The sequence below is a fragment of the Aricia agestis genome, chromosome 1 (assembly GCF_905147365.1).
Source record: "Aricia agestis chromosome 1, ilAriAges1.1, whole genome shotgun sequence".
NCBI classification, from domain to species: domain Eukaryota; kingdom Metazoa; phylum Arthropoda; class Insecta; order Lepidoptera; family Lycaenidae; genus Aricia; species Aricia agestis.
This window is the reverse complement of record NC_056406.1, coordinates 27,546,353-27,561,385: the sequence shown is the minus strand read 5'-3', so window position 1 is coordinate 27,561,385 and position 15,033 is coordinate 27,546,353. Positions and strand designations below refer to the sequence as shown.

The 15,033-nt window shown below is 41.7% G+C and overlaps 1 protein-coding gene across 1 annotated transcript; it reads right to left on the bottom strand.

The window, feature by feature from the left end:
• Nucleotides 1–46: 46 nt before the first annotated feature.
• Nucleotides 47–5,299, bottom strand: LOC121727148 (thioredoxin domain-containing protein 3-like). Its single transcript, XM_042114829.1, has 8 exons — nt 5,155–5,299; nt 4,921–5,024; nt 4,646–4,717; nt 3,102–3,251; nt 2,589–2,787; nt 2,288–2,458; nt 479–639; nt 47–253 (listed from the first exon to the last, which is right to left on the bottom strand). The coding sequence occupies exons 1-8, from the start codon at nt 5,297–5,299 to the stop codon at nt 47–49; spliced, it is 1,209 nt and encodes a 402-aa protein (XP_041970763.1).
• Nucleotides 5,300–15,033: the final 9,734 nt, after the last annotated feature.

The following is a 15,033-nucleotide window of genomic DNA, read 5'->3' as shown; positions in this document are numbered from 1 at the left end:
GTGATAAAATGAAATTTCGATTGGATCGTAAGTCAGAGGATTCTCACTAGTCCTTCTCCGGGCGGTCCTCGTACTGGTCCAGAGTCTTGCAGAGCAGGCGCGGCTGGTGTATGCTGGCGTCGGCGAAGAAGCCGTAGCACAGCAGCTGCGCGCCCGACGCCGCCAGCGCCGCGCGCCGCTGCCACGCCCCGCACACCACCGCCACGTGCGGCGGCGGCGGCGCGGCGGGCGGCGGGGACACCGCGCTCACCGTCTGTGTATTTTAAAAAGTGGGCAATTGGTGGGCAACATATCTTTGGCCTGTATTATCCCTCTTTAAATAATTTTATAAGTATAATACTTAATAGTTAATTACACTAATATTAGCATAACTTGTAAATAAATCACAGCAACTTTTAAGAATGAAATCTCAAAAAATTGCAAAGCAGAAGAAAACCATCCATCGACTATAATCAGTAAATAGACCTCCAGCTAGTACCTTAGGGAAGAGCAGGTCGAGCACGGCGGCGCGCTGGTGTCGGTCGGCGGGCACGAAGAGGCCCGGCACGTCACCCGCGCGCAGCTCCTCCCCCACGTACCGCTTAGGTGGATCCTCCTCCGCCCCCACCCCGTCGCCGAACAGCGCACGTCGGGATAGTTCTAATATACAGTGTGTTCAACAAGAGCGTAGCCGGCATTTTACGTCAAAAATCATAACCAAATTAAAAAAAAACAACTGAAACATGTTCAGTGGTTCTTTGTCTAAAATGCTTAGCACAAAACAAAGGAGTCTGTGTGCATGCGCCGAGTTGGCGACGTTATTCGCCTTGAGTGCCGCCGTCGCGTCACGATATGAAGCAGTGTTTCTTTGCTTGCACCCAAAAGGGTAAAAAATGTCGCATTCTCAAGCTGCCAAATACATGCGGAAGTCAAGACCATTCGTGAGCAAGTAGGTGAAACGATATTCTGAAACCCGGAGCGTTAATGACCTGCTAGAAAGAGGGAAAATGAAAGAGGCGACTCCCGCCGAAGACAAACGCATCGTTCAAATGTTTAAAAAAAAATCGGTTATCTCTACGTTCAGCTCAAGAAAAACTGAAAGAAAATTGGCTTTATATATCTCCCAATACCATAAGAAATCGACTGGCGGAATCGGAAGTGAAATACAGGAGCACTATCGAAAAACCTCTTCTCTCCGAGACTCACTTTAAAAAAAGAATGGCGTGGGCGCAGGAAAATCTTGACCGTGATTGGGACCACGTAGTCTTTTCAGAGGAAGCTTCTTTTTGGGCGTCGAGTATAACATCTCGTGCTTGGTCAACCTCCAGCAACAAATTATTGGTACGCACTGTTAAACACCCAGCAAAGGTGCATGTTAGGGGGTGCCTGTCAAAACGAGGTTTTAGAAGTTTGTATGTATTTACGGGCAACCCGGATGCAGCAAAAATGAACAAAATTTATGAAAAAGCTTTATTACCATCTGTCAAAAGTAGGTATAAAAACCCAAACGAAAAATGGATTTTACAGGAGGACTATGATCCCAAACATCGAAGCCGTGTCTGCACCGCCTGGAAGACCGAGCACGGTATTGATGTTTTAGACTGGCCATCACAGTCACCAGACGCAAACCCGTTAGAAAATGTTTGGGCGCTTATGAAGCTAAAGCTACGGATGAGTAATACAAAAACCGTTGCATAGCTAAGTCGCAATATAAAAGCGATATGGAGTACATTGTCCCGTGACTACGCTGAAAATTTAATCGAAAATATGCCTCGGAGATATCAGTCCATAATACATAGTAGAGGGGACTGGACCGCATATTAGTGATAAAGCATTTTAAAGTAATAAATAAACAATTATATAAAATAAATTTTGTTTCATTTATTTAACTTCTAACATTAATTTTGCCGGTTACGCTCTTGTTGAACATAGTGTAGAATATCACTATTTTATTGTACTAAGTATCAGAGAAGTTGATTCCTAGGCAGATGGCATACCTAAGTAATTTGGTCGCGTTACGTCAAACCCAGCCGACCGATCATAGCTAATATTGCATTGACGTGGAATCAATTTCCTCGATGGTACATTCGTCGATGCCCACAGCTCGTATCGCCGGGAACCACGTCAACCGTACTGAAAACGTATCTTATGTCTTTTCTCTGTACCAAATGTAATCTAAATAATCAGTTCAGCTGTTTAAGCGTAGAGACGTAACAGATGGATAGACACTTTCGCATTTAAATACCTAATACAATGAATTATGATTTGAGATAAAATCTGCACACGATCAGATAATGTTTGAACTTACCGATGACGTCGCCCTCTCTGTCGGGTAGCTTCTTGAGCAGCAGCGCGAGCGACGGCCGCTCGACGAGCGCCGCCGCCGCCCCGGCCACGCCCAGCTCCGCCTCCTCCGCCGCCAGCGCCCGCACCACCTCCCGCCCCACCACCAGCGGACACTTGTCGGCTACCACCACACCTGAAAATCGTAAGCCAGCGACGACGGTTGGAACATTTTATGTATTTGCCAAAATATAATAATTTTATATTTTGGCAAAATCTACAGAACCTATGATCGGTCGAGTATGAATTTAAAGTATGGTGCGTACCGAAAGGCTCGAGGGCGTCCGTAACCTTCCGCAAGTGTTTCTGCGCGTGCGGCAGCAGCAGCGCGGGGCAGGCGTCGCCGAAGTACGGCTCGATGCTGCGCGCCCGCGCCTCGCGACGCGCCGTGCGCGCCTCGGCCGCCGCCGCCGCCTCGCGCTCGCGCCGCGCCGCCTCCGCCCGCGCCTTCGCGTCCGCCGCCTCCTGCATCATATTTCTCGTCGTTACCAGTAGGTACTATACGGGTTGTCAGTTAATACCAAATCGTAATGTTATCGAATACTGACTACACAGTCTGTGCAAGGGTAGGTAAATTCCTATAGCCTTCACAACTCAACGCTGTCGAGAGTACGTCAGACTCTGTGCCAGTGGCGAATCACTTATGACGAGGCCGTGATCTCCTATCACGGCCTCGTGATAGGAGATCATCACCACGGCCTGGTGTGTCCGAGACCAACACGTGGTAAGTTAATTCGTTACTCTTGGGGACTATCGTCTGCTCCTGAAGCTCGTGGTACCTGTTCGTGCGGCGTGAGCTCGTGCGGCGCGCGCTGCACCCTCTGCTGCTCGCCGCGGCGCACGAGTTCCTCCTGGCGCAGCTCGTGCTCGATAGTGCGCGCGATGCGCGGCGCGTCCGCACCGAACACCACGTTCAACAGCTGTCCGCCCTGTGCAGTTGAGTTTGTACTTTTGTTAATAACCATTTCAGGCTACATAGGCATAAACAATAATAATTATCGTATACTGTAAAAATTAAAATACTAATAGGTGCTTGTTTATGACTTGGCGGAGGGCGATGTCTATGTGTCTATGCCAGCGCGTGGCATCCTCGCCTCCACGGATTGGTTAACTCTTAAAAGCCTAGAATTTGCTCTAGTTTTTGCGGTTGAAATCTTACGTGATCAAGAGTGTTCTTAATAATATCATCTGATGACTCTTTTTAGCATTGACGGGGATTTAAGGTAATTAACTTTTTTTTAACTTTGGCTCTTTCCTATTGAATTTTTACGTCGGTTCCATCAGGACTACATAAATCGTTTATGCGTAAGTATATCGCCCTATGATAGACAGCACAACAATTTATTCGCATATATCATGTCTGAAGATTATAAAAGCTTTCGGCGTAGTTTTTGTTCTAGTTTAACGAAATACACACGCCGAGCCCGAAACCGTGTACTTTTACTTACTCGGAATACTTTTAGATCTTATAGATATGGGAATAAAGCCCAAAAGGTACCTGTTAGGTACATATTATATAGGCAGTCGTAATATCTATGGTATCTGCCATATACAATGTTTTCCGCGGTGGCAAAAGAATCGTTTGATCGATAGCCGTCGGCCGCCAGCAGCCACCACACGCCACCGTTATCACACACGACCATTTAAAACGTAATTTCCCCGAGCTTCGAAACAAATGTGTTAGTTGATGTTTTGTTTTGTTTAATCGTTGTTAAACTTTCGCAGTTAACGAAACGAAAGCGATTTAACAGAGCTCCAACTTTGTGTTTTAATTAGTCGCGAAGGGCGTCGCGGGTCACTTGCGGCCGTAAATTACGGACGGAACGGGAAGACTTGAGTAATGGTTCTTTAAGGGTGGTAACTGCTGCAACTCCTGAGCTAGTAGCCAAAAATGTCGACGAAGCTAAATGAAATATAGCCGGTCCTATACCAACGATATCAATGCTCCTATACATAGTTTCCCAGCTCTCAGCAGTTTTATGCAGTAGAGTTTCATGGGCGCCGGCAGAAATAATTTCCAAGGGGTGCAGATTTTAGTTTTCTTTCTGTTCTTTTCTTTTCACTTTTTACGAACAACAGTGACTGTCTATTTATGTCAACATTAAAACATTTAGTGCAGAAACATTACGAACTATCCTTGTACGGAATGGTAATAGGGTTACAAAATGCTTTTTATTTCAATAGTTCCTGTTGATCCCGAGATTCCCAAGGGCTGCAAGTGCACCCTCTGGCACCCCTCTGCCGACGCCCATGTAGAGTTTAAATTTCTAAGAGTGTAAAACTCTACGATAGATGATTCTGATGGCCAGTGGTGGTTGCTCACCGCGAGGAACATCCAGGTGGGCTCGCTGCGGTTCCGAAACCTCTTGAGACACTCGATGGTGTCAGACTTCGCCTGGAACAGTATTGATTACTGGTTAAAATATGCCCTAATAATACTACAAACATCGTCGTTACTAGCTTTTGCTTAGGTATTTACTCGCATAGAGCAAAAGCAGTTTTAAACAATAAAGAAATTCAGCTATTACTATTCAAATTAATGAGTCGTTCTAGGTGCTGACAGCAGAAAGTAGGCTGCACTAACTAGGAGGTGCTCACCACGGCCAGGTGCATGTTGTCGCCGCCCAGCTCCACCTTGATCTTCTTGAGGTTGCCCACCATTCCCAGACAAGGCCCGCACCACTCCGTGTACACGTCCACCACTACAGACAGAAAACAATAATCATCAAGAGGTTTTTTTTTTGGGTAACTTCATGGAGCAGGGGAGACGCTCGTCCTATCCGTATAAGCTGGTTAAGAATTAGTATAACGCTTAGCCTGTCCATAACTTACCAAGCAGTCCATCCCTCTGAAGGAAGTGGGCGAAGTCGTCGTCGGTGTTGAGTTCGGCCTGCAACTGGACCTGGGCGGCCTTCTTGCCTGCGCCCGCCGCCGCCGCCGCCGCCGCGCCGTGAGCGACCGCGTGCGTCAGCGCCATCGCCTCGAGTGCGGCGCGGCGGCGGCGGCGGCGGCGACGTGGTGGGGCAAGTGGGGTTCCGTGGGGAAAGTTTTATGTTATTAAGCACGACATGGTGGTAGGACAGGTGGGGTTCCGTCAAAGTTTTATGATATTCGGATGTTTGGTGGTGGTGGCGGGTGATGATTTTGGCAGAATTATATGTTTGGTTTTCGGTGGCATCTACTGATGCGATAATAATAAATGAGGATCGGTTCGAGTACCATTGCTTATGGTATAATAATAAAATTAATATTCCAGTATACTGATTTCTATGTCGATCCATACTATACTTACATACTAATATAATATTAGAAATGCGAGAGTGTGTCTGTCTGTCTGTTACCTTTTCACGCTCAAACTGCTGAACCGATTTTGCTGAGGCATGGAGATACTTTGAGTCTCGGGAAAGAACATAGGATACTTTTTGTCCACGGAAAATGTACGGTTCCACAGTGATAAACGAGTTTTGGCGCAACGGAGTTGCGGGCGACATCTAGTATTTCATAAAATCAATGGTAAGCTCTACTAAGACAACAACTTACACACGACGAAATTTTATAGCTGTGGGTGACCCCGCCATATTCGTTTGAACCCCTGAAACTTTTTCTGGTTCATTTCAAACAATAACGCTAGTGACTTTACTGTTCGTCCATAGATGGCGCTACTAAGTTAAGATTTGGAATTCACTAATCATGGGAAACATAATATTATTAATTTAATTTACTAATGGTAATAAATGAGATAATACATCGCCTGATTGAAAGCGATTTCTGTCACTCATAGACAAGTACCCGTACGAGTTTCCGTGACTAGGTCACTAGGTCAGGTATTCGATTTTTTTGAAAGTTAAAATTACTTAAAAATACTAGATTAGGGCGTTCGATGCGTTGAGTGTTGAGTGTGTGCCCGGGTGGCTGCCCGGCTAGTATAGTAATCTGGCTGACCCGCTCAACGTAGCGCTGCTCTATGGGATGACATGAAACAAGCACGCCTCGCGGGTGGCCGCGCCGGGCGCACGAGTTTAGAGTTTAGACTTTAGACTATGCTAACGACCTTAGATACTCATTGTTCTATAAAATTCTAGATGTCGCCGTCCGCAACTCCGTTGCGTCAAAATTCGTTCATCGCGGTCCCACCCTACATTTTTGCTCTGCGGCCGAGTTTCACCACGTATGTATGGTCTGCGGTGCGGTCGTGTTGCAGTCGTGTACGACTTTAACGCCACTACTCTTCTACTCTAGAGCGGTCGCTTTGTAATTTGGACCGACCTCTCGACACAACTCAGCCGACCTGCTCAAGAATCGAGCGGTCCGTGTATTGCGGATATGAATTTAGTATGAAAACTGCAGATCGCCGTGGGGCAACCGCATTTTGGAGTCGATTTCGACTGCAAGATACGGTCCGTCTATGGCCGTAAGGTAATTTTGACTTCTAGATGTTTGTATGTTACCAGGAACTTGAAAGTTTATAATATTTTATTTTACTTTATTTAGGAAACAAACAGTTTTTTTTAATTATCTTATTATAATACAATTTTTACTTAAAAACTAATAGTTCCATAGAATTTTACTTATTTAATTTTACCGAAAGATATGCGGCTTTTATAATTTATACACAATTACTTATTTTTAACAGGTTTTGTAATTTTGACTTATAAATAGGCAGGCTAATATTGAATATATCAAGGTCTTTAAATTCTGCATTGTAAGTCTTAACGCTACGTTTTGGAAAACAGTTACTAGTATAAACTGATTTATATAAAGGGACGGAAAATATATTTTGTGAACGAGAATATTGTGACGCAGGCTTCAGATGTAGTAAGTATCACAGCGCTAGCCGACGGCTCGGGAACTATTATTCTATTATGGCAATACCTGCCTAGCTGTCACTTACTGTGGGTCTAGCGCTAGGCTATGTCGGCGGTCTAGGCCCTGGCGCTAACGTCGGCATCGCGTGCCGGCGCGACGTGGATCACGCCGAGTGCTGTCTCCGCCGCGAGTTTTTCGCGACTTTTGCCTAATATCGTGATATATTACTTTATTCGGAACCTGAGCGTATTTTACGTATTACCTAGATGTATTTTTGAAGGCTGCGTTTTTAGGTTGCCTATAAATTAGGCTCTATTTATATTTAGACGATCGCTATATTTACATGAAAAAAAAAAATATTTGCAGTAAAATATTCTAATCTTCAAATTAGAATTATAATTACTCATAGACAACCACAATTAGAAATGTAACAGTGAATTAATATCGTAACAAAGCTTCTAATGCTTTCAAATTGAATTTCCTTGTAAGATCAGTTACAAATTGTCCGTCAATTACGTCGCTAATTCTTCGCCGAACCCGGGACATCCCGCGACCCCGGGGCAGCCCGCGAACCCGGGACATCTCCCGCCATGTTTTTGTCAACCTCCATTAAACCCTTAACCTCTTTCAAATATTTCATTCCGTCTGTTTTTCCACACAAAAAGCAAATTAGACGAGCAAAAAGTTGAACGAAATACATTTTGTTGAATTGGTTAAATCGTACAATTTATTCAAAAACATAATTTTATAACTTCAATTAACGACCAATCTAATATACTTACGGAAAACGTATACCTAGTAGTCGTTACTGACTATACTTAGCTGTTTGTGTACGGAAACTAAGTACGGCACGGTAATGGAGAACATAGAGTGTACGGAACACCTCGGCCGCGCTGTCTCGACTTCCGCCGAACTGCGAAGTGCATCTAATTTACGACCGAACTTCGTTTTGGCAGACCCAGCTACCGCCCGCCTACCAGCTAGCCGACAGCGTCATTAGCTTCGAGGAAATTATGTAAAAAAATATAACAATTCATTGGTTCTTGCGACAATATCGATTGCGATAATCTATATATATAAAACTCCATGGTGATTGACTGATATGGTGATCTATCAACGCACAGCCCAAACCACTGGACCGATCGGGCTGAAATTTGGCATGCAGGTAGATTTTATGACGTAGGCATCCGCTAAGAAAGGATTTTGATCAATTCTACCTCCAAGAGGTTAAAATAGGGGATGAAAGTTTGTATATAATTTATAATACTTCTTAACGCGAGCGAAGCCGCGGGCAAAAGCTCGTACTATCATATTTTGCTAAAAAATGTGAGTAGAGTATCAGTATTTTCATTCTAAATCCACACTAGTTAATATTATACGAGAAAGTGTGTCTGTCTGTCATCTCTGAACCGCTGAACCGATTTTGCTGAAATTTGGTATGGAGATACGTTTACCCCGGAAGAATGTGCTGTTCCCGCGAGATTAACGAGTTTTGCCGCATCGGAGTTGCGGGCGTTTTCTAGTCGAAAAAAAAATAGTAGTCCACTTAATGTAACTAGAATGTGTTTTTCCAGCGTGTAAAAACTATGCAGATTCACGGGCTATTTTTGGACAAAATAAACGAGAATTACCTCAGCGCGGAATAAATTTAAAACACTTTACCGAAACATTTAGCGAGCTGAGCGGAGCTTTTGTTCGGCATTAATTAAATAAAGTGTTGGGCGCTTGTGCGTGCATGTTTAATGCCTGGTACCCCTGCCCGGGCCCCGAACCCCTGCCCGGGGCCGCGGACCCCGCGTTTTCCCGGGACATGAATAATGCCCCGCGACTCCCGGGGTCCGGGGCTGAATTAAAAACGAATTAAGTATTTGTGAATCTCTGTAAAGCGGTACGGAAGGTCATTAGTCGCTACTCAATTTTTAAACCCACCTTTGTTTGTGGCCGTTTAGATGTATAATACCTCTAGATGTTTCGTTTGTCTCATACAAAATTCAAAGCAAAACAGATATTAATAGATCCACATCACACATTTTATTACATTCTTTATTTAAAAATTAAAAAGATAAATTCAAAAGATGTGTAAATTATTGTGTCTGTCTCTGTCCCTGGGCCTGGGCTCTCGATGAGACGAATCAGTAACTCGAGTCGCGAGTATGACTTCAAAATATAATTTAAAAGGTTTTAATAAGTTCTTTGAAATTTATAGGAACGTTTCACGAACAACTTATTTTGTGTCAATATAAGAGGCTATTGTAGATTTAATTACTACTATAATTTAGTTAATTATGTTAATTATAAAGCGATTAAAATATCTTATTAATAATTACATGCCAGTCTTAACTTAGGACATTGGTTACAGTGTCCACACACCTAGCAAGCAGCTGGCTATGTAGTAGACTGAGCATACACAGTCTACTGTATCAGTAGACTGAGTATGCTCAGACTGAGTATCAGCAGACCGCCAAAAGAATAATACAAACGTGACAATCTCATATCTTCTGTTGCAGCTTCTTGGTCACTAAAGTTCACATGACAGTCTGGGCCCCCCGGTGGCCTGGTCAGGGTCGGATACAGTAATTAGCCAGGTCTGGCGCGGCGTCGGGCGCGGAGCTAACTGGGCCCGGCGCAGGGCGGGCGGCTGGGGCGGCTGCGGCGCTCACAATTAGGGCCAGCACGCGACGACAGCACGGAACTTAATGCCATTATAATAAACTTGATTAGGGTTCCGTTGGGGGATGTGCAGTGAGTGACAAAGATTTCAGGATCCTGGCGTTTCTGATGATGTCAGCGCACAAGATGTCTACTAATACAGAACTCTGCAGTTTCATCTTTACAGCGGGACTGGAAGGAGTTTGGCTCGTTGTGAAGCCATAACAGCTTGTCGCATTTGAGCTTGAGAAATATCATTAGATTTGTGTTGCGAGAACGACCCTGATAGTGGGTACATAATAGGTACGTAACAGGGTTAGTTGGTTATTTTTTTTAAATAAATAGATTATTGCCACTATTAGTTTCTTATATTTGGAACCTGTACTTTTGGTTAAAAAAAAAACAGAAAAAAAATGTTTTTTCAAAAATAATATACGGATCCAGTGTAGATGTGAACGATAACCGATGTTCAGTTTAACGAGTTTCGCTTACAAATACATTGATTAACATAATCGCGGGCTGATTGACGTTCGGCATGAACTGCAGCGGGCTACCCACTGCTGACTACAATAACTCCTCGCATCGGTTCCCTTGACGGTGGCCGGTTTCATTGAAACCAGGTGTATTTTTATAGTGCCCATGTGTGGGCACAGTACACAAGAGTACTCTCTATTCCTTTTACTCTCATAGTCCAGTGGGACGGACGACCGATACGACTGGCCGGAAATCAGGCGCAGGACCGACTTTTACATGCCCATCCGACGCATGGATTATCTTACTTATTAGACAGGTGATCGGCCTGCGTTGTCCAAACTTGGAAATTACATGTTTCCAACGTGGGAATCTAACCCATGACCGAGTCAAGAGCTACGCTCTAAGCTATGTGAATGTGTTGGGGCCAAAACCATGACGTCAGTTGGGGCCGTCGAACTGTATTATATTTAGCGACATAATTCGCTAAGTGGCGAAGTTTTTTCGTGCCAGGAGACTGTTTATACTCGCGATCGTCTTTTTAACATTAACTTTTTTTTAAGGTACGAATTTTATTTCAGTTGTTTATGTCCTTGGCGTAATTCTTCATAATTGTTAATTTCTAAAAAATATATAAAATCTCAACTCAAATCAGAGTATTTATATATTGCATTTCTATGTACATTATTATTGGTTATCTTAATAGTAAGCGAAAACTATAGTGGACACATGAAAAAGGTAGAAAACTGAAGAAAGTTAATAAGTACTCGTGGTAGTAGTCGTAGCCCGTAGCCCCGTAGTAGCCCCGTAGTAGCAGGGCGCTACGCGCGTAGACCGTCACATGCGCCCTTTGTCTCTACGACACGACTACGATTCGTAGCTTATCTTATTAAGAGGATACACCAGGGGCGAGAGAAATTGAAAATAGGTATTTGAAAATGTATTGCTGTCTCACCAATCTCAAGTCTCCCACCGCAGAGCGCGATAGAGACAACACGACAAAAGTTCTAATAAAAAAACAGAAAATCTTCAATTCGTTGTCCGCTGATTCCTTCTCCAAAACTTAACCGATTTAAGTAATTTTTTCATTAATAATTAAAGCAAGGCTTGAGCTGTGTTCCTATGTTTTATTTTTTTTGTATATTCTAGCCAGTTTTGTTTTCTGGGTGTTTGAACACAGAGGAAAATCTGGCCATTTTTTTGGGTTTTTGGACGTTCTTATCTTTTTTAATAATTAAATTATGAAAAAAAAAGAAAACATAGGGACATACTAATAGCGGCCATAGATATTCAGGAAAAAAATCATAACTCTACCGGCATTATCCAGGGAGGAAACAGGGGACAGCATTTGTATGGAAAAACGGCGGTGTGGAATCCTCTTAATGTTTTGTTATAATTAACAAGATATTATTTAGTGTATATCATGAAATGAATGCTATAATAAATCGAAAATTTAAATAACACAAAAATTAACTATCGCCGGAGTTTATCGAAATTATCAGTTTAAAAGAAGAATAATATCTTTTAAAATGATTACAATTTTAGTTTTTTATCAAGATCGAGGTAGCTTCGTACAACACGAATCGCTGTCTTCGTATCTTCCACAATGCTCTTTTTAAAGTTCACCCTGCGTAATTGTGGCAAATTAACGAACATAATATTATAACCCGACTGCTTTTCGGTTTTTTTAACGATAAAAAGATGTTGTGGTACAAACAATTAGCGCCACAAACCTACATCGCGCTACCGAAGTTTTCTAAGTGCCTCGGTATTTATATACGACAGCTGAAATCCATCTCAGGGATTCGGCCTGACCGAGCATGCTATCTCGCTCGGAAGTTTATCGGTAGGTAGATTACACGCGACTCTGTGTTTTACAATAAAATAACTTGAATAAAGAAAACAAGATTAACATTCTTACAGCGGTACGTCGACAAACGATGACAACTTAAATAATTATGATGTGAATCGTATCGTTGCAGTCGTGTCGGACGCTGTAAAGTCGTATCGTAGTCAGTTCCCTGCGTTTAAATTCAATGAACTGGTACCAAACCTAATTGGCTGAACAGCTTCTAACCCACAGAGACAAAGGGGTCGATGTCCTTGCCCGTATGTCAACATACAAATTGAAATTAGTATTCTAATTGTTTAACTTGTCATTTGCCAACAAACATTTAGTAATAATACATTTAGTTAATTAGGTATTTAGTCATAAAGTTAATGTTCAAGCATTTACATTAGGTAATGGGTATGTGATTTTAATGTATATTACGAAGTTAACGATACCATAATAATATTATTACGGAAAGCCATCTTGCCGCATATCATAATAATATTATGATATGCGGCAAGGTTATGGAAACCTTTTGGTCAATGATCATTAGTATAATATTATGTACTGTGTAATCAATTTGATTCCACTACAGATCTTAATTTAAAAAATCTATTCTGTTGCCTGATAGCCATTTTTTACTTATACATGTAACAACTAAATATAGGGCGTAATTTTTGCGCATTTTATGTTGATAAAAACTACCAGATTGTTTTTCCGATAGCTCAAAGTATCCTCAAACTCATCAAAATTGTTTCACTAGTTTAAAACGTTAGTAACTTCTGCGAAAGGTAGACATATTAGTGCCGCATCAAAATTAATAAGTAATAACAGCATAATATTAATTTTTCCTGGATATAAAAACATGAGCAAGAGAAATTAACACACGATGAGTAAATAATTTAGGAGCAAAATAAAATCACATTTTTTAAATTATATTCCTTTATTTACTTTTCAGTTACAACAATAATAAATAACAATTAATTTTTATGAAAAAATTAATGCATTATATTTGCTGTATGATTTTGTTATTGTGATGTTGGTTTACATAAAAAAAATGATTCGTCTGTGATCGTATTTGGTGAAATAAAGATAGGGCTTGAGATAATTGACAGGTGCTATAACCTAAGTCTAGAGCATAAAGTTAATATAGCCTAGCGGAATAGAGCAACAATCTCGAGCTGTCAAACGAAACCGAAATTGGTTTTCATCTGTGTGAAAAATATGTGTACGTATACACTTACACAAGCATGATTGAACATGAATTCTATGAAATTAAATTGTCAACGTGCGGCACGTGCCGACTGGACGTCAAAAAAAGAGTGCTGCTGTCATGTGTCACACGTCTCTTTTTACCACGCAGTGTTACTGATAGTGACATTTCTCTTGCTCAGGCCTTTGTTTCTCTATTCCGCTAGGTATATTAACTTTATGGTCTAGGCCGGTTACACGCTCAGTCTGGCAATAGTTCAATCCATCAATTTTGGTCAGGAATGACGGGAGAAATTGACTGATTACTTTTTTATAATGTACTTTTCAGCCATCATGCTGGCGCTAGTCTAAGACTGATCGACTGAACAAAACATGCTAGACTGAGCGTGTAACCCTAGTCTAAGCCTGAAATGCAGAATTCATTTCAATCATTGTCCTGCCTTTAAAAAATAAACGTATAGTACAAGTACACACTTAATATTAAAAATATATAACAATTCACTCTGTATTGAAAAATGTAGTCTATTTGATTGGACTACAAGGCATAATATAGCTTACAAAATATATCACTCGTAAATCTGTACGATAAATAAAAATTAAGTGATACTCTACAATCTACACTAAACTATCACTAACCGCCCTTATAAATAATATTATTTCAGTCTTACAAAAATACCTATATCTAAATAACATTATTTACTAGATGGTACTCGCAAGATAGTGCTCGCATAGCCTAGATTTATATGCATCTGTACGAACGAGCAGTTTGGCTGCTCCGCGAGATCAGAAGCAAGGATGCAATGCTGCGTTTCCATGCTTGCCAAGGCTTGGCAAGCATCCACAAGGCACAAGCGTCCACAAATCTCGCTTGGCATTTGGAGGTCGTTTACACGCTTGTGATGTTCGGGCCACATTGACGTTAGTGTGGCCAGGGCATGAATGCGTCAGTGTATTACGTATATCTAAGCAAGCGCCCTTTGATCTGTGTCCAAAAACCGACACTACACCGGATCGGATACAACGCAAGCCAAGCCAGATACTCTCTTTACACGCTTGTGCTTGTGGGCGCTGGTCAAGCCTTGGCAAGCATGGAAACGCAGCATTACGATTCATTTAAATAGCGGTGCGGCCGCGCTGTCATTTACATATAGTTGCTTATGATCTCAGTGTGTAGCCGCCAAATCGCGCACTCGGGCGGACGCATATAAATCCAGCCACATGAACAGAAATTCGTTTTTCGTATCACTAGGCAACCGCGTACATTGCCGTCATAAAAACTATCGTATGTCCTTTCTACACAATAAAATTAGCACTATAATAACTGATAATAATGTTCATTAGTAGGCATATTGTAGCTGCCCTAGATACAATGTCAACATACATACATAATTGTAAGTAATACAACAATGTGGAAGTAGCCTTGCAAGCAGCCATCCTACTCCCAAGATATAGAAGATATAATATTATGCATCTCATTTATAAATAAGCACGAATATAATGAGTAATGACCTGTATAATATTATTATGATCAGAAAAGTCTAGCCTAGTGACTTTTAAATATTAAATACTATTGTCCTTTTATTACGACGCATTAAATATTATGAATCATAAGACATTTAAATAAAATGTTTATCTCCAATACTAGGCCATCGGCAATATTATGACCGATTACCAATATACTTCACTTTTGCTTAATTCTTTAAAACAATTATTCAATATTTTACTTACTACTTACATAAAAA

What these genes read in the sequence shown, in the direction of transcription:
- LOC121727148 (XM_042114829.1), bottom strand. Translation starts at nt 5,299, where the DNA reads ATGGCGCTGACGCACGCGGTCGCTCACGGCGCGGCGGCGGCGGCGGCG. An exon ending in CCACCTGGATGTTCCTCGCG is followed by an intron (nt 3,252 to 4,645) that starts GTGAGCAACCAC and finishes TCAACTGCACAG; the next exon opens with GGCGGACAGCTGTTGAACGT. An exon ending in CAGAGAGGGCGACGTCATCG is followed by an intron (nt 640 to 2,287) that starts GTAAGTTCAAAC and finishes ACTGTATATTAG; the next exon opens with AACTATCCCGACGTGCGCTG.